The sequence below is a fragment of the Mobula birostris genome, chromosome 3 (genome assembly GCF_030028105.1).
Source record: "Mobula birostris isolate sMobBir1 chromosome 3, sMobBir1.hap1, whole genome shotgun sequence".
Taxonomy (NCBI): domain Eukaryota; kingdom Metazoa; phylum Chordata; class Chondrichthyes; order Myliobatiformes; family Myliobatidae; genus Mobula; species Mobula birostris.
The window spans coordinates 151,688,986-151,711,478 of record NC_092372.1 but is presented as its reverse complement, the minus strand read 5'-3'; the positions used below and the strand labels follow the sequence as shown (position 1 = coordinate 151,711,478).

The 22,493-nt window shown below is 40.4% G+C and overlaps 1 protein-coding gene across 4 annotated transcripts in view; it reads left to right on the top strand.

The window, feature by feature from the left end:
• poc1bl (POC1 centriolar protein homolog B (Chlamydomonas), like) overlaps positions 1–22,493 on the top strand; it is a 49,728-nt gene that overhangs the window by 12,274 nt on the left and 14,961 nt on the right. For all 4 annotated transcript variants that reach the window (XM_072253446.1, XM_072253444.1, XM_072253445.1 and 1 more), the window contains exons 2-7: positions 4,948–5,024; positions 6,495–6,928; positions 8,349–8,518; positions 10,736–10,925; positions 11,382–11,567; positions 12,452–12,569. In XM_072253446.1, the coding sequence (XP_072109547.1) occupies positions 6,552–6,928; positions 8,349–8,518; positions 10,736–10,925; positions 11,382–11,567; positions 12,452–12,569 (1,041 nt within the window). In that variant the 5' untranslated portion in view covers positions 4,948–5,024; positions 6,495–6,551. The remainder of the gene's footprint in view (positions 1–4,947; positions 5,025–6,494; positions 6,929–8,348; positions 8,519–10,735; positions 10,926–11,381; positions 11,568–12,451; positions 12,570–22,493) is intronic.

Here is a 22,493-nt window from a genome sequence, read left to right as displayed (position 1 = left end):
ATCACAAGATCAATAACATTTCAGAATTACTCAGATATAATAACCAACTTTATTAATGAAAGAGCCTCTTACCTCGAAATAAAACCATCTGCTTTCTCATCTTTCGGATTTCACTGAATAGCCATGGAGAAGAATCAAGCAGTTTTATGTACATGGTTGTGCATCTTTCTGCTTTGAGCTAATGATATATTTTAAATTCTCTTGATTAGTGCTCACAGGTTGAATTTTATTGAAAAATGCAACGTAGCACGGCTAATTTTGAAGTGATTCCATTGCAAGTTGCACACTGAACTTTGAACCCCTTATCTCTGTGTGTTTCCTCTTAAGGTTACTGCAAGGTGAGGCAGAAGTATTGGGTGTTTCAGGCTGACGTTGTCACACCACACAGGACTAAACTAAACATTAACTATTCACGCCATGTTCTCTAATTTGCCATTTATAATTCTGTTTGAATAGTAGGTACTATGTAAACATTGATATGAGCAGTTCTGTAATATCTTTAGTATTAGCAGCCATTTACACACCAAAATGTACTGAGATTAACAGTAATTGGCACAAGGATTCATATTTATAAATTAGAAAATGCTAGAGACAGTCAGCAATCAGATAGTATCTGTGAGAAGAGAGACAGTTAATGTCTCAGTTTGAAGATCCTTTATGTTCTGTTCTGGTGAAAGGTCTTCAGCCTGAAATATTAATTCATTTTTCACAGATGCTGCCTGACCTGCTGAGTTTTTCCAGTACTTTCTGCTTTTAGTTCAGCTTTCCGGGGTCTGCAGTCATTTAATTTTCATCCATGTTTATATAAAGATGGCTGTAAAGAGTTGTCCTCTGCAATGATTGTTTGGCTACAACTAGAGAGCCGAAACTTGAGGACGGCATGTGAGTGTTTTTTCTTGCTAACATGATCAGGAGCCACACTGACACTGTTAACATCACCAAGCAGGTGAACCTATGGTGTCAATGGGTGCGCTGTGTCACTTGAGCCCACTGCCCTGGAACACCTGTCTGAAATGTGGCTGCCTGGAGAAATTTATCTCCAGGCTATCACGTGCCTGTTACATGTGAGAACATGAAATCCATGATCTTAACCAAGTCTCAGTGTGGATTGCCATGAAGCAAGTTTAAGTCATCACCCCAACACTTTACTCAACCCTGCCTGCTGCAGTGTTGCACCTCAGCCCCCAATAATGGGAACTAATGAACTGGACATATGTAAAGCTGTTTAACCTGGATCACCTACATCATAGTCTCTTGTGTCTCTGTGTACTGTGGCCTCTATCACCTCAATTCCAGATTCATGGTCACCTCAACTTCAGCCACTGAGGTGCAGTACAGTGACGATGCCTGCATACTCGTGTTCAGAGGCTAAGCTCTGTTCACAGAGGCACACAAGAGAATTGGCATTATGCTTAATACTGGCAAACTGATGGTTGAAAGCCAACTACACTTGTAGTACAGCAGCATGCCGTGATGAAAGTTTATGATGAAATCCTGAAAAACCTGGACAAACTTACCTTCTCAGAGAGCCATCTTTCAGTGAAGGCAGATGTTGGTGATGAAATGGGCAATGCACTGGTACCGGAAACAAACTACTCTTGGCATCCTCTGCGTGGCTGACGTCCCAGCGTTGATGTTTTGATTACACTTAGTTGGCCCTGTTGGGCAGACAACATTAATTGCTTCTTTGACACCAGACTCCCAAGACAGATACTTGGTGGTCAAGATTGGACTCATAAGCCACTTGAGAGCCCATAGATAGATCAACGGAACGAAGACCATCATCCTCAACCTCGAGGGATAGCCACAATGACGATGACGGTTAGTTCTGGCATGTAAGGAGATTGCCAGGCAGACTGAGAGAAAAAAGATATAAAGCCCTTCTATCCTCTTTGGGAGAAAGACTGTAACATCTCCATTGACTCATGGATGTTCCTGGCCCATCTCCATCAATGGAAAATCTGATAGCATTGAGAGTCTGAAGTCAATTTGCTGGGTGAACGCAGAAGACCTGCAATAACGGAAGAAAGAGTGCACCATCTGAAACTACCAACCACTCTGTCTGATCTGTGGCAAAGTTTGCAGATTCTATCAACTACCTCTAAGCTCATTAAAGTGGAAAGGAGGTAAATCTTTGTTGATCCTGGGGCTGTCCAGGAAGACATGATCAGACTATGTTTTGCTGCTGTTCTGGGACATTGTCTCTTGTTTGGCTTGGCTAAAATCTACAAGAAGTCTGGCAAGTCCTGGAGTGCTATTTGCTGACTTAAAAGCTCTGCACAAACCACTTGCTGCCAGACACGAGTGTATTCATCTGTATTTTCTTCAGATGACTGAGAACAAGCCGAGCCAGGCAAACTCCCAGAGAGAGAGAGAGGAAGAGAAGAGCTCTCAGCACAAAGCCACATCAGAATTGTTGGAAGCAGTACTCGTAGATGAAATTCATGAAGGAAAATTTATGACATGACTGCACTTAGAAAAGTTGCCTTACTGAAATGTACCTTCTGCTGTAGCCACAACTGGTGAGAGCAAAGACCATTTTCAGTGGGCGTTCAAGTGATCATGGCAAGGAACAGTTGTGTGGAGGCCACCTTACATGCGGGATAACTTTGTGGCATCTTGCAGTTGCACGAGAGTGATCATGGACATATTCATTTCAAAGAGGGAACCACATTTCTTTCTTTCCTGTTGAGCTCAACTGGTAAAGAGTGCAATCAGGCTTGTGTGGTTGTTGGTTTATCCATGGTCTATGCAGATTGTCAGTTGACTGCATGTGCAGTAGTTTGTCATTTCTTCTGTGTATGGAACCAAAAGAGTCCGGCAGATGGTTTCACAGTGATTCAGGCAGACCAGTTGTGATATAGGTCTATTCTGAGGTAATTACCTGGCCGATCAAAAGCACATTGTCTGCAGACTGATAACAATGGGAATTACTGGAAACGCTCCTCAAGGCAGGCGACACCTGTGGGGGGGGGGGGGGGTGCGGAATACAGAGCTAACATTTCAGGCTGAGGGCCTTTAATCAGTGTTTTGAGAAAGGACCTTTGGCCTGAAATATTAACTGTTTCTATGACGGAGAGCACTTGGTAAATGGACTCCTTACACATGCCAATCATTCTCACACAAGCATTGCCTTGTCATTCTGCTCTTGTTGCACAGAGTACGCGCACTTCAATGTCTACCCCGGAATATTCTCCTAATGGGTCCTAAGCCAAGCTGATGCACTCGGGTTGGCTTTATGGTACCTTTCCCGCCATACATGGTGGAATATTCCACTTAAGTAGTAATGGGGATGTGTAAGTATGCACTGTAAATATTGTTTGTATGCTGTAATTAAGGTATACATGCATGCACTTGAGCATTTTTCATTTTGTCATAATCCATGTATCTAACCGTTTCTTTTTCCAAAAATGCCAAATGCTCCTAATAATTTTGGTTTGAGCAGTTGGAGGAAGGTTACAGAAGATTATTAAGAAGGAAGGAAGTGCCTAAACAGCCCTTCTGAATATTTTCTCACAATTAACTCATTTGTGTACAATGTACCATTTCACTAGTAGTCCCACAGCTTACTTTCATTTTCACTGGGATATACTACCTTTGCAAGAATTGGCAACAGTACAAACATTTTTTTTAAAAACCTTGACGAAATAAGTATTACAAACAAAATTTCAAAATGAAATCATGCCATATTACGTACAGACAGAAATTGGTGCAATCCAATATGGGTCACATTACGATCGAGGAACGTGTTTGTAGACTGGATATTGAACTTTTTACTGTTGGACTTCGGCCACATTCCACCGAGGTACAACACTGAGTGGCACGGGAGGTCGTTCCTGCCTGTGGCCATCGAACTTGCAGCTCCTCCCATGGAGGGTCAGACACCCTGAGCCAATAGGCTAGTCCTGGACTTATTTCCATCTGGCATAGTTTGCATATTGTTGTTTGATTGTTCGTGTTTTTTGTATTGCTACATTTATGCTCTATTCTTGGTTGGTGCGGCTGTAACGAAACCAATTTCCCTCGGGATCAATAAAGTATATCTGTCTATCTATCTAAATTTACTTCCCTTAGTTTCAGTGGTGTACAATGCAGAGCCTGCAGGATGTTTTAGTCTGGGCCTCCCCAGTAAATGACGGCAAGTTGTTATACTCGCCACTTCCTTTGCCACACATAATGGCATTGACAGTCTGGTACCAAAGCTGATTCCTGATCAGCAAAGCCCTATGGAGCATATGACCTTTCTTTCTGTAATGTTTCTTTCTTTCTTGCTTCCTAGAAATGCTTTCACAGCTGATTAAAAAGATTAAAATTTAATTATGCAAAATTATTGTAATAATTGACATATTAAAACACTGAAGCAAGAGAAAACAAGTTATTAAGTACACACAAGTTAATTCAAGTTGTATGCAACTTGCATATTCAAAATATGCAAGTTATCCTTGGAGGCATTCTTCTTAATTTAAACTAATGGAGTTATTCATTCTGTGGCTCATCTACTCTGATGTAGTTTCTGAAATCAGATTTCCTGATTAAATTTTGGAGGACTTCAGGAAGCTGGTGTTTCATTGTATTTGTGTGATTTGGATCAACTGCAAAGTTACCCTGCCAAGATGTAGTGCATTACTCTTGGTGCCTGTCTTTCAGGCAACTTTCCCTGTCCTGTTATTCCTTTGTCATTTAGTTCAATGGTTATGGCATATAGTGAGTCCTGGAGTCAGATGTAGTCACCTTAATTGCTGGCAACATTTCCAAGCTTCTTTAAAATTTGCAGGCTTTGAAATTTTACCCATGGTGATTGTAAATCTGCGACTTGAACGGTATCTTTTTCCAATCTGATAAACGACCATGTACCATTGCATTTTCTCTGCCCCTCCCCCTCCCCCGCCACAGCTGTATCCATGTCTTTTAATTTTGCTGACTAATCAATTTGTGGTACTTTGTCAGATACCTGCCCACTGGACTAAGGACAATGCTGCTTCATGAAACTGATCATCATTCAATAAGCCTTTGTTTAATAGAAGGTACTTTTCCAAATTTCAATTAATTTAGCTTTAGATATTTAAAAAAAACACCACTTGCATTGAGTTGATTTTTCTGGACTTGCCAAGGTTTACTACTTTTTTAATATATACTGGTGTCAGAGACTTAACAAGCTTCCTCTTTGTACAAATATGTTTGAAATCATCTTTATAAATTTACCTTGCACAAATCTATTATCATTGGTGCTTGTGGATATATAGTTTCTTGTTGGAATACCTTAGTTTGCCTTCATTGCCAGAGTGTGTGGCATTAATGTAGCTGAAGACATGGGGAACTTTTCATGTAAAGGGAAGTCACAATACCGTAGTCCAATTGCCACTAACATTTCCTGTCTGAGAAACCCGAAGTCTGAGGAGGATGAGCTGTTTTGTTACGTAATTCTTGTTGTAATAGCACTATCCTTCGTGACTGTGCAGAAGCTGGTTCATTTTTGAAGTTAATGCTGCATCATTTTAATTCTTGTGACCTTGTGAAGCAGAACAGCATCATTTGTGGTGGTGTCGTGCTTTCCAAAATCAAATCGTAAACTGAAATGAAGGAAATTAGATTTGGAACTGGATGAAAGCTGAAGAAAGGTAATATAAAGCTGAGTTGAAAAACCGTACAATGAGGCAGGTTGGGACAAACCCAACAAAGTGATGTGGAGGCAATAAATAAGTTATGTGAGATAAATTGAGGTACAGTAGGTCAAAGTTAAAAACATTGAGTGTGCAAGCTGGTATAATGCAGAGAAAAATGAAGTAACTGATAGGAGTAATTTTATAAGGAAAAATAATTTGGAAATCAATCTATTGGGATTAAAGCATGAGAAGTTTGGAGAACAGAGGCAATGAATCAGACATAGTATGTGAGGGTGCAAATGCAAGATCATTTGAAGTGTAGCAAGCTGGTTTGACAGAATAGACAAAAACATTGGAAAAGCTGTACCTCAAGAAACGTGTAGGTGAGGATCAAGTAGAGACTGCTAATGCAACAGAGTGGAAAGCATTGCTGGGCATGGACTAAATGAAAATGTTTTAGCCAAAACAAAGAAAATTCTGTATTTAATTTGAAGATTAATATCATTTGTTGCCTTCAGTCATCGTAACTTAATTAAGCTGAAGGCAATTATATTGATAAGAATGGATCATTGTGGTCACAAGATTTTCCAAGTAGGCTAGTGATCCTTGCTGATTGCAAATATATGGCACATATATGCTACTATGAAGGGCAAGCCAGCTGCTAATTATTAAAATTGTTCTTCAACTTGATGAACATCAGCAGTGACAACAGTTTTGAAGTGAATAGGTTGCTTCATTATATCAGAATACATAAATTATGGGCATCTTCTGTATTTGGAAATTCTAAGGTTGTTAAGTATTTTGTTCAATTTTAAAGTTCCAATTCCATTTTAAAAAAAAAGACCTGTCAGGAGCCCACTAACCTGAGTTCTGTGAATGTCTCCCTTACAGAAATTCCGTCTATATTCTATACCCAGATGTCCACAAGAACAACATTATTGAAGCATCATGAAGATCTCAGTGAAACTAAAATGGTCCTGGCTAGGGAAGAGTTGTGTTCTGATCAGTTTACTGTGGATTACTTATGTTATCATTGAACTGTCAGTCTCCACTCTACTTGACTCTGCTGGACAGAGCAATAGAAAGGAAAGGGCGAATGCAGCCTATTTTAGTGACGAGCAAAGTGAGGACCTTTCACGCCCAGTGTATGAAAAACCTGCTGTTGATATGAGCAGACCCGGGGAACTGGGTAAAGCAACACATCTGAATTTGAATGCCGAAGAGAAGTTACAAGAAGAGGAGAGTATTGAGAGATATGCAATTAATGTTTATTTAAGTGACAAAATATCACTACATCGTCATATCCAGGATGACCGAATGTATGAGTAAGTTTGCATTTAAACTCGTGGCGCTGAGTGATTCACTTGCCAAAGGAAATTTTGGGATTGGTTTTAAATCTATTACATGTAGCTCTGCTGGTGTGATGTTTTCTTTGTCCTCCTACTGTGAATGGAATGCATGTTTGCAAATATGGATGGAATTGTAAAAAACACATATTGCCAATACGATTCTTCACTGACACAGAAACCAGTGGATGTGTTTTGGTTTTATCAGACTTTGTTTACTTTGGGTGCCACCTTAATTGTTTTTTTTTCCTTCTTCTTTCAAGCTGTGTATAAGTATTCAGGAGAAGAGTCACCTGTTCAATGTATCAGAAAATTGTGAAGTAAATTTATGACACTGCTTATGTAACTGTAGCACAGCAAATGAAAAGGCAAACCCTGAAAATATAACTATAACTTCAAATGCAGGAGATGTCAAATAATAGTCAACTAGCATTCAAGAGTAACAAGTTTTGAAATTTTGGACATCTACTCTATACTTTGCATGGTACATTCCTGAGGGAGAACGTTGCAAACAATGGCCTTCGCAGAGAAGAATTTTTCAGCTCCCAGTTGTCTTTGATGCTATAATAAATAAAATACTTTATGCCATCAGAACAGTTTTGTACATTTTGCCAATAAGATCTGTTTCCTTTGATTAACTGGAATAAAGAACTTGCTGCCCTTCTGAAGCACCTTCAATTACTCCAAAAGACTGAGGTTTGGTAAAATACTGAAAGGCTTTTATTCGCTGTACAATACGACCTCCACAGTGAGTGTCTGCCTCCGGACTGAGGGGGAGGGGCAAGGCGAACACCTTTATACAGGACTCTGTGGGAGAAGCCACAGGGGCAGTCAGCAGAGGGGTGTGTCCAGACAGGTAACCGAGTTACAACATATATACATGGTTTACCACACCTTATAGTAGAAATGTAAACATAAAAAGTGATGTGTTGTATATCAGAGAATGCAAGCTGGTCCCAAAATGTGTGCTGTGATTCAATCTGTTGTGCTATTGTTTATTTCTTTGTGAACACTTTGGTCTACTGAGTAATGGTGTGATGGACACCCACGTTTCATTCCGAGAATTGTAGAGTTTGATTGGAGGGATCAGCCAATTCCAGAGATTGATCAGTCCTTTTGTGTTATATCCACTGTTTCCATATCTTGGCCGTCAAAGAAGGATATCTCTGCACTCGTCCCTTCTTATTGACAGTTCAAATGTGGATTCATTAACAGTTTCATTATAGCACAGTTAATTGCTATTTACAAACTAGGAATTTTTCGACTTCTTGCAAAATATGGTAGTTTTCAAGCTGTGCCCTTGTTCAGTTGTATATTTCATAAATTAAAACTAGAAACTGAACCTCCCTTAAGAATATACACTGCTCTTGATCATCTTTATAATCTTGTTTCATTTCAGGTGCAAAGCCAAAAAATTTGATTATAGGAAGCTTCCTACGACTTCTGTAATTATTGCGTTTTATAATGAGGCTTGGTCCACTCTACTGCGCACAATTCATAGTGTACTGGAAACATCTCCTTCTGTTCTCCTGAAAGAACTCATACTGGTAGATGACTACAGCGATCGAGGTAAGGAACTTGATCATTTTTTCTATATTTTTCATAATATTTTCAAACCAAGAAATACCACCAGGAAGTATCCCATTACAGTTCAAACTGCAATTTATTGCCTCTTTGCCATTTTGAGGAACTCATTTCTATTTCTTTCAAAATATGTTTTCCTAATAAATCGTGAAATTCTACTCCATACATCAGTACTGAAGAGTTTTAGCTAGGGAGGCCTGTGCTGATGTAAATATTTACAGTAAGTGAAACAATAGCCAGCCTTGGTTAGGCCCAAAGAGACCAAGTTTTGAATGTTGTATGATGTAGAACGACTCATGATTGAAAAGTATCTGACTAGGTGAGGGTAGCTTGATATCTCCACGCCCAAGGTTCCTAATTCACTTGGTTTGGATGATATTTGCTAAAATGCCAGGATCTTTGTGTCACCGTGCCGTGGTAGCGTAGTGGTCAACGCAACGCTGTTACAGCTTGTGGCATTCTGGAGTCTAGCGTTCAATTCCGACGTCATTCTGTAAGGAGTCTCTGTACATCCTCCCCATGGAACGCATGGTTTTCTCCAGGTCCTCTGGTTTCCTCCCACAGTCCAAAGATGTACGAGGTAGGTAAATTGGTCATTGTAAGCAACACACACCAAAGTTGCTGGTGAATGCAGCAGGCCAGGCAGCATCTCTAGGAAGAGGTACAGTCGATGTTTTGGGCTGAGACCCTTCGTCAGGAGTCCTGACAAAGTGTCTTGGCCCAAAATGTCGACTGTACCTCTTCCTAGAGATGCTGCCTGGCCTGCTGCGTTCACCAGCAACTTTGATGTGTGTTGCTTGAATTTCCAGCATCTGCAGAATTCCTGTTGTTTGGTCATTGTAAATTGTCCTGTGATTAGGTTAGGCTTGTTGGGAGTTGCTGGGGCACCGTGGCTTGAAGGGGCTGACAGTCTGCTCCACGCTAAAACACTATATAAGTAAATGCTCAGGATAAGTAAGTTGACTTAAACTGTTTTATATGCTGATTAATACTTCGATTGGTAGAGTAGACCATCCAGTGTCAATGCCTTCAGGTGAGAAGGTTAAAACATTAAGTGATGGTTCCCTACAGGATGTCTCAAGGAGAAAAAGGAATGTTGTCAAGTAGGTAGGTGGTGGTGGTGGTGGAGGAATGGAATGGAGTTTTGGCGGTGGTGGAGGCATGGGGCCTTGGAGGAAAATTTCAAAATGGAAGAAACAATATTTATTTAAAAATATAATAACCAATTTGAGGGAGAACATGGTTAAAAAATTGGACGATGCATAATAATAACTCCCTCCCCCTTTTATGTGCACTCATTCTTAATTTTCAAGTTCCAAGTCCCTTATTTTGCCACCTGATGATTTTTCCCCCAAAATAATGACTCTCCATCGGACCTTGTGATTCACAGATTAGCTGTTGATATGCAAGTTTAACTAGCTATGTTACTGTAATGTTGGTGATTATTGATTCTAACCCAGCTCTCACATGCTGTGAAAATAGTATTTCCAGCATTATTAATCAGTGTGGGTGGGCATCCCAGACGTAAAGTGTAGTCTGCAGCAATGCATTAGCCTTGTTTACATGGATTATATCTCTCTTTCTGTATTTAACTATCATAAATCCCTATTCCTTTTTAAATGCATCTCTGCTATTAATCAGCAAATGTCTCAACTTTTTTTGCCACTCCGGACAAATGAAATCTGAATTCTATATTTGATTTTCAGTTGGCCATCTTGAACCCGCTACCCCATGGTTTGGAAATCCCAAACTTTCAACATCAGTCTGCTTGGGATCCCATTTCCCATGCTTCCTTTTAAACTCACTAGGATTTCGTTTCTCCACCACCACCTACCTATGTTTACTGGAAAATATTTTGTACTATGAGAATTTATTTGAAAAAATAGTGAATTAAAAATGTATTGGAATGTAAACCAAAATAACATTGAATGATCTAGAAAATCTATTAGCCCAGCATCATCGAAGTTGAGAGAATGTTGAATTATCAGAGATTCATTGATTGACTTTGATTTTGCTCATCTTTGTTAACAACAATCTGCATTGAAGTTGATAGCTTCATGCACAAATATCCCACGAGGTCATTAAATCAATGCCTCTGATTGTACATAGACAAATCACTGTATTCCTATACCCTCATATGAAATTATACTGACCTGAACAAAAAATATTCATGTTAAATTAATTAATTGTTGAATATTTTAGTTTATCTGAAGTCCCAGCTGGAGCAGTATATCAGTAATCTTGAGCGAGTGCGCCTCATTCGAACAAATAAGAGGGAGGGACTGGTGCGTGCTCGTTTGATTGGTGCTACTTTCTCTACGGGAGATGTGCTCACATTTCTGGATTGCCACTGTGAGTGTGTCACTGGCTGGTTGGAGCCATTGCTGGAGAGGTATGTTTGTGCATTCTTGCATATGTATATTGTACATTTGAGATTGTTACCTATTGATTAAGGCTGAGTGAAACACAAGCACAGTCAGCAGGAGTTACAGAAGCTTGAAGTCCCACATCACCATGTCCAGGAATAGTTACTTCCGCCATTGTGTTCTTGATTCTGCTTGCAGGATCTTAACATATGTCAGCAATGGAGAACTACAGACCACCCTTGCACCTCCATTTGTACTATGGTCTTGCTCTTTCAATGATGTATGATTTAACTTCATGTCTAATTTGTATTTTGTGTGTTGTATACCTGTATGCCAGTGATGCTCCTTGAAGGATGTTTTTCATTGTACCTGCAGCTCATAATACTTGTGCACATGACAATAAATTAGATTTGACTTGACTCACATTATAGGATTGCGTTGATGGATTTAAATCTTATTTCTGTAAATCTTTTTATTTTTAGGATTAGAGAGAATGAGACTGCAGTTATATGTCCAGTTATCGATACCATCGATTGGAACACTTTTGCATTTTACATGCAGACAGGTGAACCGATGATTGGTGGGTTTGACTGGCGCCTTACTTTCCAATGGCATGCTGTTCCTGGACGTGAAAGAAATCGAAGAAAGTCAAGAATAGACCCAATTAGGTCAGAGCTATAATATAACATTTTCTTAAAACATTTTAAATAAAAAGTGGATTGAAGCAAATGAAATATAAACTGTTTGAATTTAGAAAGTGGCAGTTTGGAGTTTTATAATACAAAAGTCAATTATAACTGGAATAAAATCGTTAACTTAAATCATTGTTAATCTGGCTTTTTTTTGGAAAAGAAATGAAGTAATTAACAACATATAATTTAAAACTGTAGATGTTGCATGTGAAATGGGATGGAAATAAAGAGCTTATTTATATCCGACTCCCAACAGCTGCCTGTGGACATTGTCATCAGTGATGCAGGGGAGCAAATGGAACTTGAGAGAACATGTTAAAGGAATGAACTTCATTTAGTATTTTATTTTGGTATAAAATCTTATGACCTGATTTAATATATGAATGCATACCCTATGATGTGTACTCTTTGTTATTGAGACATATTGGTTACTTTTCCATAGCCATTATTCACACTCCAATACGTTGTTCAACTGACGGCTGCTGCTGTTGGGTGAGATTAAATGGTGAATGTTAACAAGCTTTTTGGCTATGAGTAATGTCACTGAGCAAAGTCCATCTCCATCACCATCAGAATAGCTAGATTAGGAGCAGAGTGATGAATTTCACTCAGTGAATTTGAAATGATTTATGGTGCCCCAGATGCTGCTCTAGTTAACCTCAGCTAATTTAGCACACACTGAGTGATTCGGTCAGAGCTCTTTTGGTCTCTTGTGTTGTAGGTACAGGTGAATATTGAGTGACACTGAATTGTATAATTTCAGAATAGTTAAAATCAAAATGCTTCCTCTTCTTCTCAGCTGTTCCATTAAAAGAAAAACAAAGATAAGTATGCACTCTCTAAAAATTCACGTCTTTCAGGTCTCCAACTATGGCTGGGGGTCTGTTTGCAGTTAGTAAAAAGTACTTTGAATACCTGGGCACCTATGACACAGGAATGGAAGTATGGGGAGGTGAGAACTTAGAACTATCTTTTAGGGTAAGTATTAAGCCTTACAATTTAATTAAAGTTGTACTTATTTGATCCAACATTTACATTCTGGGCCTTTTTTTGTTACCTTAGATATAGAGGTGCACCTGAAGGTGCATTGTTGGTTTCCTGTAAGCAGCAAACTAATTACTGACAGAGTCATAGCATGCAAACTGGCCCTTACACCCACATCATCCTTGTTGACCAAGGTACTCATGAAAGTTCGTCCTGTTTGCCTGCTTTTGGCCCATAATCCCTCTAAACCTTTCTAATTACTTGCTGAATCATCTTTTAAATGATGTCATTGTACCTGTCTCAACCACTTCATTTGCGACTCATTCTATGAGTTCTTTCCTCTGTGTGAAGAAGATCACCTTCGGGTCCTTTTAAAATTTTCACCCTTTCTTCTTAAACCTATGCCCTCTAGTTTTTGATTTCCCTTCCCTGTGAAAACAATGAAGTGCATTCATTCTATCTATGCCCCAAGTGGCCTTGTACACCTCTGTAAGATCACCTCTTAGCCTCCTACGACTTGGGCAGTCTAGTCCTTGTAATATTTTTACATAAGAACATAAGAAATAGGAGCAGGAGTAGACCATCCGGCCCATCAAGCCTACCCTGCCATTCCATAAGATCATGGCTGATCTGTCCGTAAACTCACCTCCATCTACCTGCCTTTTCCCCATAACCCTTAATTCCCCTACTATGTAAAAATTTATCTAGCTGTTTCTTAAATATATTTAGTGAAGAAGTCTCAACTGCTTCCTTGGGCAGAGAATTCCACAGATTCCCCACTCTCTGGTAAAAACAGTTTCTCCTCATCTCTTTCCTAAATCTTCTCCCTTGAAACTTGAGGCAATGTCCCCTAGTCCTAGTCTCACCCACCGATGGAAACAACTTTCCTACTTCTATCTTATCTATCCCTTTCAAAATTTTGTATGTTTCTATAAGATCTCCTCTCAGTCTTCTGAATTCCAGAGAGTACAGGTTTCCCCCGCCATCGGAAGGTAGAGTGTTCCTATGAAATGGTTCGTAAGCCGGAATGTGGTAAAGTGAAGAAGCAATTACCATTTATTTATATGGGAAAATTTTGTGAGTGTTTGCAGACCCAAAAATAACCTACCAAATCATGCCAAATAACACATAAAACCTAAAATAACAGTAACATGTAGTAAAAGCACGAATGATATGATAAATACACAGCTTATATAAAGTAGAAATACTTTTCCACAATCATTGCCTGAACTGCTCTCCGTAGCGAAAATCTCACGCAAGCGCCGTTGGCAAAAACACGGCGTAAGCGCTGTCCAGTAACCTTTAAGCTATGAAGCTGCCAAATCATACCAAATAACAAGTAAAAATACACAGCCGATATAAAGTAGAAATAATGTATGTACAGTGTAGTATCACTTACCGGAATTGGGAAAGCACAGAGCACACTGATGATGGTGTGTTAGACTGAGCCGTCAGAGTTTGGGTGGTGCAGTGGCCCCTACCCTCTGGGCAGCGACCTGATACCGATCTGTGAAACATGCAGCGGTAGCCGGGAGGCGCACAGCACATCTTTAAGAAAAAAGCTGAAATAAACATGCTAATTAATTAGGTGCTGCCCGGCACGTAATTGTCGGCCCAGATCAGTGCCAATTGCATCGCCTCTGATCTGGGCCGACAATTACGTGTCGGGCGGCACCTAATTAATTAGCATGTTTATTTCGGCTTATTTCTTAAAGATGTGCTGTGTGTCTCCCGGCTACTGCTGCATTCTCCGCAAATCGGTATCTGTCTGCGGCTTGGGTGTTGGGGTGGTGGGACACTGGAGTGTCATCTCATCATCTGTTTCCATTAGAGCAGGCAGCTCATCTTCTCCTATGACTGCCTGCCTCGATGTCAAAGGTCAAGGCTCATCGTCTGCTGTGGCTGATGTGGAAGGCTTGCTTGACTGCTGAGCCTCGCGCATTTTTCTATCATACAGTTCTTTGTAAGCACTCAAACCATCCTGCAAATATCCCCTAAACTGATGTACCCTTTCAAAATTAGAGTCGTACTTGATCATTACTCATTCGGTTTCGATTGTTATCCTTTCCTCTTCCAATTGCATCAGCTTTTCATCTATCAGTTCTTGGTCATGGGATGACAAAACCTCTTCAACATCATCTTCGTCATCTTCCACAAGCCAAACTCACTTTGTCCTTACTTCGTTCACCACGATCAAAAAGCTTAATTATGTCTAGTTTTATGCTAAATGTAACACCCTTATGAGCTCTTTCAGGCTTTTCCGATACCATGGAACTCATCTTGCTAACAACTGCTCACAGGCATGAGTTTAAGCAATGCCGGCGAGAATGCAGTTCCAAATCTGGGGGAGAGCGGCTGCTCGGGGCGCGTGCTGATTTTTTTCGCACGCTGCTTTTTCCGTAATGGTGAAAACACCTTCTGTTAGCAAAAACAGGGAACTAATGTAGGTCTTTCGTAACAGTGAGGTTTCGTAAAGCGAACCTTCGAAAAGCGGGGGACACCTGTATAGTCCCAGGTGACTCAATCTCTCCTCATAGGTTAATCCTTTCATCTCTGGAATCAACCTGGTGAACCTTCTGTGCACTGCCTCCAAAGCCAGTATATCCTTCCTCAAGTATGGAGACTAGAATTGCACACAATACTCCAGGTGCGGCCTCACCAGTACCCTGTATATTTGCAGCATGACCTCCCTGCTCTTGAATTCAATCCCTCCAGCAATGAAGGCCAACATTCCGTTTGCCTTCTTAATAACCTGTTGTACCTGCTAGCCAACTTTTGGTGATTCATGAACAAGCACTCCCAAGTCCTTCTGCACAACGGCATGCTGCAATCTTTCACAATTTAAATATTAATCTGCTCTTCTATTATTCCTTCCAAAGTGGAATATCTCGCATTTACTGACGTGTATTCCATCTACCAGACCTTGGCACACTCACCTAACCTATCTATATCCCTCTGCAGACCCTCTACATCCTCTGTACAATTTTCTTTTCCACTCAGTTTAGTGTTATTGGCAAATTTTGCTACGCTACACTCAGTCCCCTCTTCCAAATCATCAACGTAAATGGTAAACAGCCGCGGGCCCAGCACCGACCCCTGCGGCACCCCACTGACCACTGACTGCCAACCAGAGAAACATACATTTATACCAACTCTCTGCCTTCTATTGGTTAACCAATCCGCTATCCATGCCAATACACTTCCTCTGACTCCATGCATCCGTATCTTATTTATAAGTCTCTTGTGTGGCACCTTATCAAACGCCTTCTGGAAATCCAAGTATACAACGTCCACCTGTTCCCCTCTATCCACTGCACTCATTATGTCCTCAAAGAACTCCAGTAAGTTTATCAAACAGGACCTGCCCTTTCTGAATCCGTGCTGCGTCTGTCTAATGGAACCACTCCTTTCTAAGTGTTTCGCTATTTCTTCCTTAATGACAGCTTCAAGCATTTTCCCGACTACAGGTGTTAAGCTAACTGGCCTATAGTTGCCTGTCTTTTGCCTGTATCCTTTTTTAAAAAGTGGCATGACATTTGCTGTCTTCCAGTCTGCCGGGACCTGCCCAGAGTCTAGAGAATTTTGATAAATGATTACCAACGCGTTTACTATAACCTCCGCCAATTTCCTCAGCACCCTGCGATGCATCCCATCAGGACCAGGGGACTTATCTACCTTCAGGCCCTCTAACTTGCTCATCACTATCTCTTTAGTGACAGTAATTTTATTGAGGCCCTCACCTCCCATTTCGTCCATAACATCCTTCTTTGGTACATTAGATGTGTCCTCCACTGTGAAGACTGACACAAAATAGTTGTTCAATGCCTCAGCCATTTCCTTATCACCCAATATCAATTTCCCTTTCTCGTCTTCCAAGGGACCTACGTTGACCTTAGCCATCCTCTTCTGCTTTATATATTTATAAAAACTTTTGCTGTTTTCACATTTTGTACTAATTTACTTTCATACTCTATCTTCCTTTTCCTTTTTTCTTGTTTAGTTGTTCTTTGTTGCCTTTTAAAGTATTTCCAATCCTCCAGTCTCCCACTACTCTTTGCGACTTTGTACATATGAGCTTTTAATTTGATACTATCTTTTATTTCCTTAGTTAGCCAAGGTTGGCTGTCCCCACACTTATTGTCCTTACTTTTGATTGGAATATACTTTTGTTGAGCACTGTGAAAAATTTCTTTGAAAGTATTCCACTGTTCCTCAACTGTCCTACCAAATATAGTAGCCTGTGCTCCCAATTCACATTAGCCAACTCCTCCTTCATCCTGTTGTAGTCTCCCTTGTTCAAGCATAATGCACTAGTTTTAGATCTAACTAGTTCATCCTCCATCTGTATAAGAAATTCAGTCATACTGTGATCACTCTTTTGAAGAGGATCCCTGACTACAAGATTGTTAATCTTACCTGTCTCATTGCACTGGACTAGATCTAATATAGCATTTTCCTTTGTAGGTTCACTGACATGCTGCACAGGAAAGCCATCACGAATGCATTCTATGAAGTCCTCCTCAAGACTTCCTTGATTCACCCAATCTATGTGGAAGTTAAAATCCCCCATGACAACTGCTGTTCCGTTCTTACAAGCCTTAGTTATTTCTTGGTTAATTGCCTCTGCTCTGCAGTGTTTTTATTTAGTGGCCTAAAGACAACTCCCACCAGTAATTTTTTCCCTTTACTATTCTTAATGTCTACCCATTCTTGTACACCTTTTCATTCTTTCCAGTTTAGTGACATTTTTCCTACAGAAATCTGTACTCAGTACTTGAAGTGAAGCCTCACCAATGTCTCATACATCTGCAACGTAACATCCCAAGTCCTATACTCAGTGCCCAGACTGATGACGGCCACCATAAGATATAGGAGCAGTATTAGGCCATATGGCTGATCGAGTCTGCTCCACCTTTCCATCACAGCTGGCTCATTGTCCCTTTCAACCCCATAATCCTGCTTTCTCCTTGTAATCTTTGACATCCTGTCTAATCAAGAACTTATCAACCTCCACTTTAAATATACCCAAAGACTTGGCCTCCACAGCTGTCTGTGGCAATCAGTTCCACAGATTCACCACCCTGTGGCTAAAGAAATTCCTCCTCATCTCTGTTCTAGATGGACATCCCTCTAATCTGAGGCTGTGCCCTCTGGTCCTAGACTCCTTCACTGCAGGAAACATCCTCTTCATATCCACCCTATCGAGGCCTTTAAATATCTGATAGGTTTCAATGAGATCTCCCTCTCCCCCCCCCCCCATTCTTCTAAACTCCAGTGAGTACAGCCTCAAAGCCATCAAATGTTCTCATAATGTTAACCCTTTCATTTCAGGAATCATTCTCATGAACCCCTCTGATAACTCCCCAATATCAGCACATCTTTTTTTAGATAAGGGGCCCAAAACTGCTCACAGTACTCCAAATGCTGTTTGACCAATACTTTAAGAAGCCTCAGCATTACTTCCTTCCTTTTGTGTTCTAGTCCTTCCGAAATGAATGCTAACGTTGCATTTGTCTTCCTTACCGCTGACTCAACCTGCAAGTTAACCCTTAGGGAATCCTGCACAAGGTCTCCCAAGTCTCTTTGCACCTCTGATTTTTGAATTTTCTCCTTCCTTAGAAAATAGCTTACACCTTTATTCCTTCTACCAAAGTGCATGACCATACACTTCTTTGCCTATTCTTCTAATGAGCCTAAATCCTCTGCGGACTTTCTGCTTTTTCAATACTACCTGCCCCTTCATCTTGTCCATAAACTTAGTCACAAGCCATTAATTCCATCATTAATCATTGACATATAGCGTGAAAAGAAGCAGAGCAGTCCTGACATCGACCCCTGTGGAGCACCACGAGTCACCGGCAGCCAATCAAAAAATGCCCCCTGTATTTCCACTCTCTGCTTCTTGCCTGTCAAGCAATCTTCTATCTATGCTAATATCTTTCCTGGGCTCCTACCTTGTTAAGCAACTTCATGTACAGCTCCTTGTCAAAGGTCTTCTGAAAGTACGAGTAAACAACATGCACTGATTTTCCTTTGTCCACCCTGTCAGTTATTTCCTCAAAGAATCCCAATGGATTTGGCAGGCAAGATGTTCCCTTCAGGAAACTGTACTGACTTTCTATTTTATCATGTGCTATCAAGTTTCTGAAACCTCATCCTTAATAATGAACTCCAATATCTTCCCAACCGCTGAAGTTAGACTAACTGTCCTAAAATTTCCTTTCTTCTGCCTCCATCATTTCTTAAAGACTGGAGTGCTATTTACAATTTTCCAGTCTTCTGGAACCATTCCAGAATCTTGGGATTCTTGAAAGGTCATCACTAAAACCTCCACAATCTTTTCAGCCACCTCTTGCAGAACACTGGGGTGTAGTTGATCTGGTCCAGGTGACATCTATCTTCAGGGTTTTCAGCTTCCCAAGCACCTTCTCCAATGAGGCTCACTTCTACCCCTTGACGCTCTCAAATTTCTGGCATAATGCTAGGGTATACCACAATGAAGACTGACTGAAAATACTGACTAAGTTTGTCTGCCTCTTCTATGTCCCCCATTACCAACTCTCCAGTGTCAATTTCTAGTACAATATTCACTCTCACCTCTCTCTTACTTTAATATTTGAAAATATTTTTTGTATCCTCTTTTATATTAGCTTACCTTCGCATTTGGTAGCTTTTCTCTGCTTATGTTTTTTTATTTGCCTTCTGTTCATTTTTAGAAGCTTCCTAATCTAATGTCCAATTGATTTTTGCTACATTGTATGTCTTTTGTTTTTATTCTATTTTTGACTCCCTTGTCAGCCACAGTTGCCTTATCCTCCCTTTAGAGTACTTCTTCATCTTTCGGATTTACGTTATCTATCCTGTGCCTTCTGAGTTGCTCTCAGAAACTCCAGCCATTGCTGTCCCGATGTCATCCTTGCTTTTATTTCCTTCAATTCAACTTTGGCCAGCTCCTCTTGTGCATGTCTCTGCAATTCCCTTTACTTCACTATAATACTGATACATCTGACTTTAGCTTCTCCTTCTCAAACTGCAGGGTGAACTCTATCATATTATGATCACTGCCTCCCTAAATGATTTCTTTACCTTAAGCTTCCCAATCAAATCTGTTCATTACAGAACACCCAATCCAGTATTGTCTTTCCTCTACTTGGTTCAAACACAAGTTTTCCTTAGAAAGCCATTTCATAGGCATTCTACAAATTCCCTCTCTTAGGAGCCAGCACCAACCTGATTTTCCAAATCTACCTGCATGTTTAAATTCCCATGATTATTGCAACATTGCCCTCTTGACATGCATTTTCTACCACCCATTGTAATTTATATTCCACGTCTTGGCTACTATTTGGAAGCCTGTATATAACTGCCATCAGGGTCTTTTTACCCTTGTAGTTTCTTAACTCTACCGACAAGGATTCTAGGTCTTCTGATCCGATATTACCTCCTTCTAAGAATTTGATTTCAATTTTTCCCAACAGTTACCTCACCCCATCTGCCTACCTGTTTGTCCTTTCAGTACAATGTGTATCCTTGGACATTAAGTTCCCAGCTGTGATCTTTTATCTGCCACTGTTCAGTGTTGTCCACAACATCATACTTTCCAATCTCTATCTTTGTTACAAGATCATCTGTCTTATTCCGTCTACTGTGTGCACTCAAGTATAACATGTTCAGACCTGTGTTTAGCATCCCTTTCGATATTGCCTCCATGTTATGCTTCAGTCCATCCCACAGACTGCAGTTTTTCCCTCATCTGTCTCTCCTTCCTCACTACACACTCCATCTGCTTACATACCAACTGCCCCATCCTCAGCCCTATCATTCTGGTTCTGATCTCCTGCCAAATTAATGTAAACCCTCCCCAAAAGCACTAGGAAACCTGCCTCCAAGGATGTTGATCCCCCTCGAGTTCAATGTAATCTATCCTTTTTTTTTTCCCCTTCCTGTTTTTTTAGCTTTCCATCTAACTTCCTATATTCTCTCTTCAGGACTTCATTTTTTTTCTTACTTATGGCGTTGGTACCCATATGTACCATAACCTCTGGCTGTTCAGCCCCTCCCTTTAGAATGCTGTGAATCTGATTCTAGAAATCCCTGACCCTCCCCAGTTCTCTGCAATCACCCCTCAACAGACAAGTCCTGACAAGCCTGTTTGGCTTTCAAAACTGGCATGCAAACTCCACAGAGAGTTGTCTCCAACTTATGCCAAATTCCTCCTTCTGCATACTGTCTGCCTATGATTCAATTAGAGTGAAATTTAAGTTTATGTAGCGCACATGAGTATATCAATATCTTGTCTTATTGATTGTTCTCATGCTGTAGAAACATAAGGCAAGGAAACAGGCCTTTAGGCCCACCTTAAATATTCTGTTCACTCATTATACCTCCATCCCATTGAGCGCTATTAGCAGATTTGCAATGCAATTATATTTCCCTACAGAATTATGTTTGCTTGTGATCCACAACTTTTGTAGATGAGTAACAATGAGGACTGAAACTTATTGCTGTTGTGTTTGACTGAAGCTTTCCGCCTTAAATGTAATTTTCCACTGCTAGTATAATGCAAATCTTTACTGTAACAATATAAAATGTCTTCAATTTGAAATGTCAACTCTGATTATCATCTCATCTGTGCGGTATAACTCTCTGACTCAGTGAAATAAATGGTATTTGCTGAATATCAGTATTTTCTGTTTTTGTCTCAAGTTCCTACCATCTGCAGTTTGTTTTATTTTTCACTGTTACGGTTTACCCTGTTGCTGTGCTGGAGCCTTCTGCTGTTATTGCCAATAACTGATCTTGTTCCATCAAAAATACTTCTTTCTTGTCCCTATGGTATCCCAACAGGATATAATACCCATGTTTCTAAGTACAGTCGGCCCTCCTTATCCGCGAGTTCCGCATGCACGAATTCAACCAACCGCGAATGGAGAAAACCCGGAAGTGCTCTTCCAGCACTTGTTGTTTGAACATGAATAGACTTTTTTTTCTTGTCATTATTCCCTAAACAATGCAGTATAACAACTATTTTACATAGCATTTACATTGTATTAGGTATTGTAAGTGATCTAGAGGTGATTTAAAGTATACGGGAAGATGTGCGTAGGTTATCGTGGATCGGGACCAAAAAAACCGGAAGTTCTCTTACTAAGTAAGTCGGAACAGGTACATCCGGAACAGAAGTTCCCAAGTTCGATCCAGTAACAGAGCGCTCCCGAGCACACTCTCCATCCGTGCCGGGTTGATGTGGAGGATCAAAAACCCAAAACCCCAAAACCCAATAATTAAACCACTGTGTTGCTTAGTAATAATTGTAGCTTTCATCAGGGCAGGGCCTTTCTCACTTTATCCTTTAAAATTTTTCCAATTGTTGACTGACTGTAGCCTAACACTTTTCCAATGACCGATGGCGTTTCACCTCTTTCTGATCACTTTATTATTTCCACTTTATTCTAAATCATGATTGTGATTAATTTTGTGAACAGAAACGCTGCGAATTCAGAGCTCCACCGCCTAATGTCCACCGCACTGAGACAGGTTAAATAAGGTCCAGGGTTCCGCTGGGTCCTAAGGTCCACCACATTTAGACGGGTTGAACAAGGGACTTGAGCATCTGTGTTTTTTGGTATCCGTGAGGGGTCCCAGAACCAATCCCTCACGGATAAGGAGGGCGGACTGTACTTTCTTAGTGATTTTGCAGTTCCTTGAACTAACTCTCTTCTGATCTCCTTGTACTTTACCCTCATAACCTGTGGGAATGGGACAGATCAGAGTGCTATATTAGGATCTTACATAATGGCCTCATTTGATGCAACAAAGATTAAATTCTATCCAGATATGTGGACGCCCTTTATTCTATCCTCCTGTGGCCTTCTGTCTTCTATTTGTGTGTGTTTTACCATTCACGCCTTTTAGTCA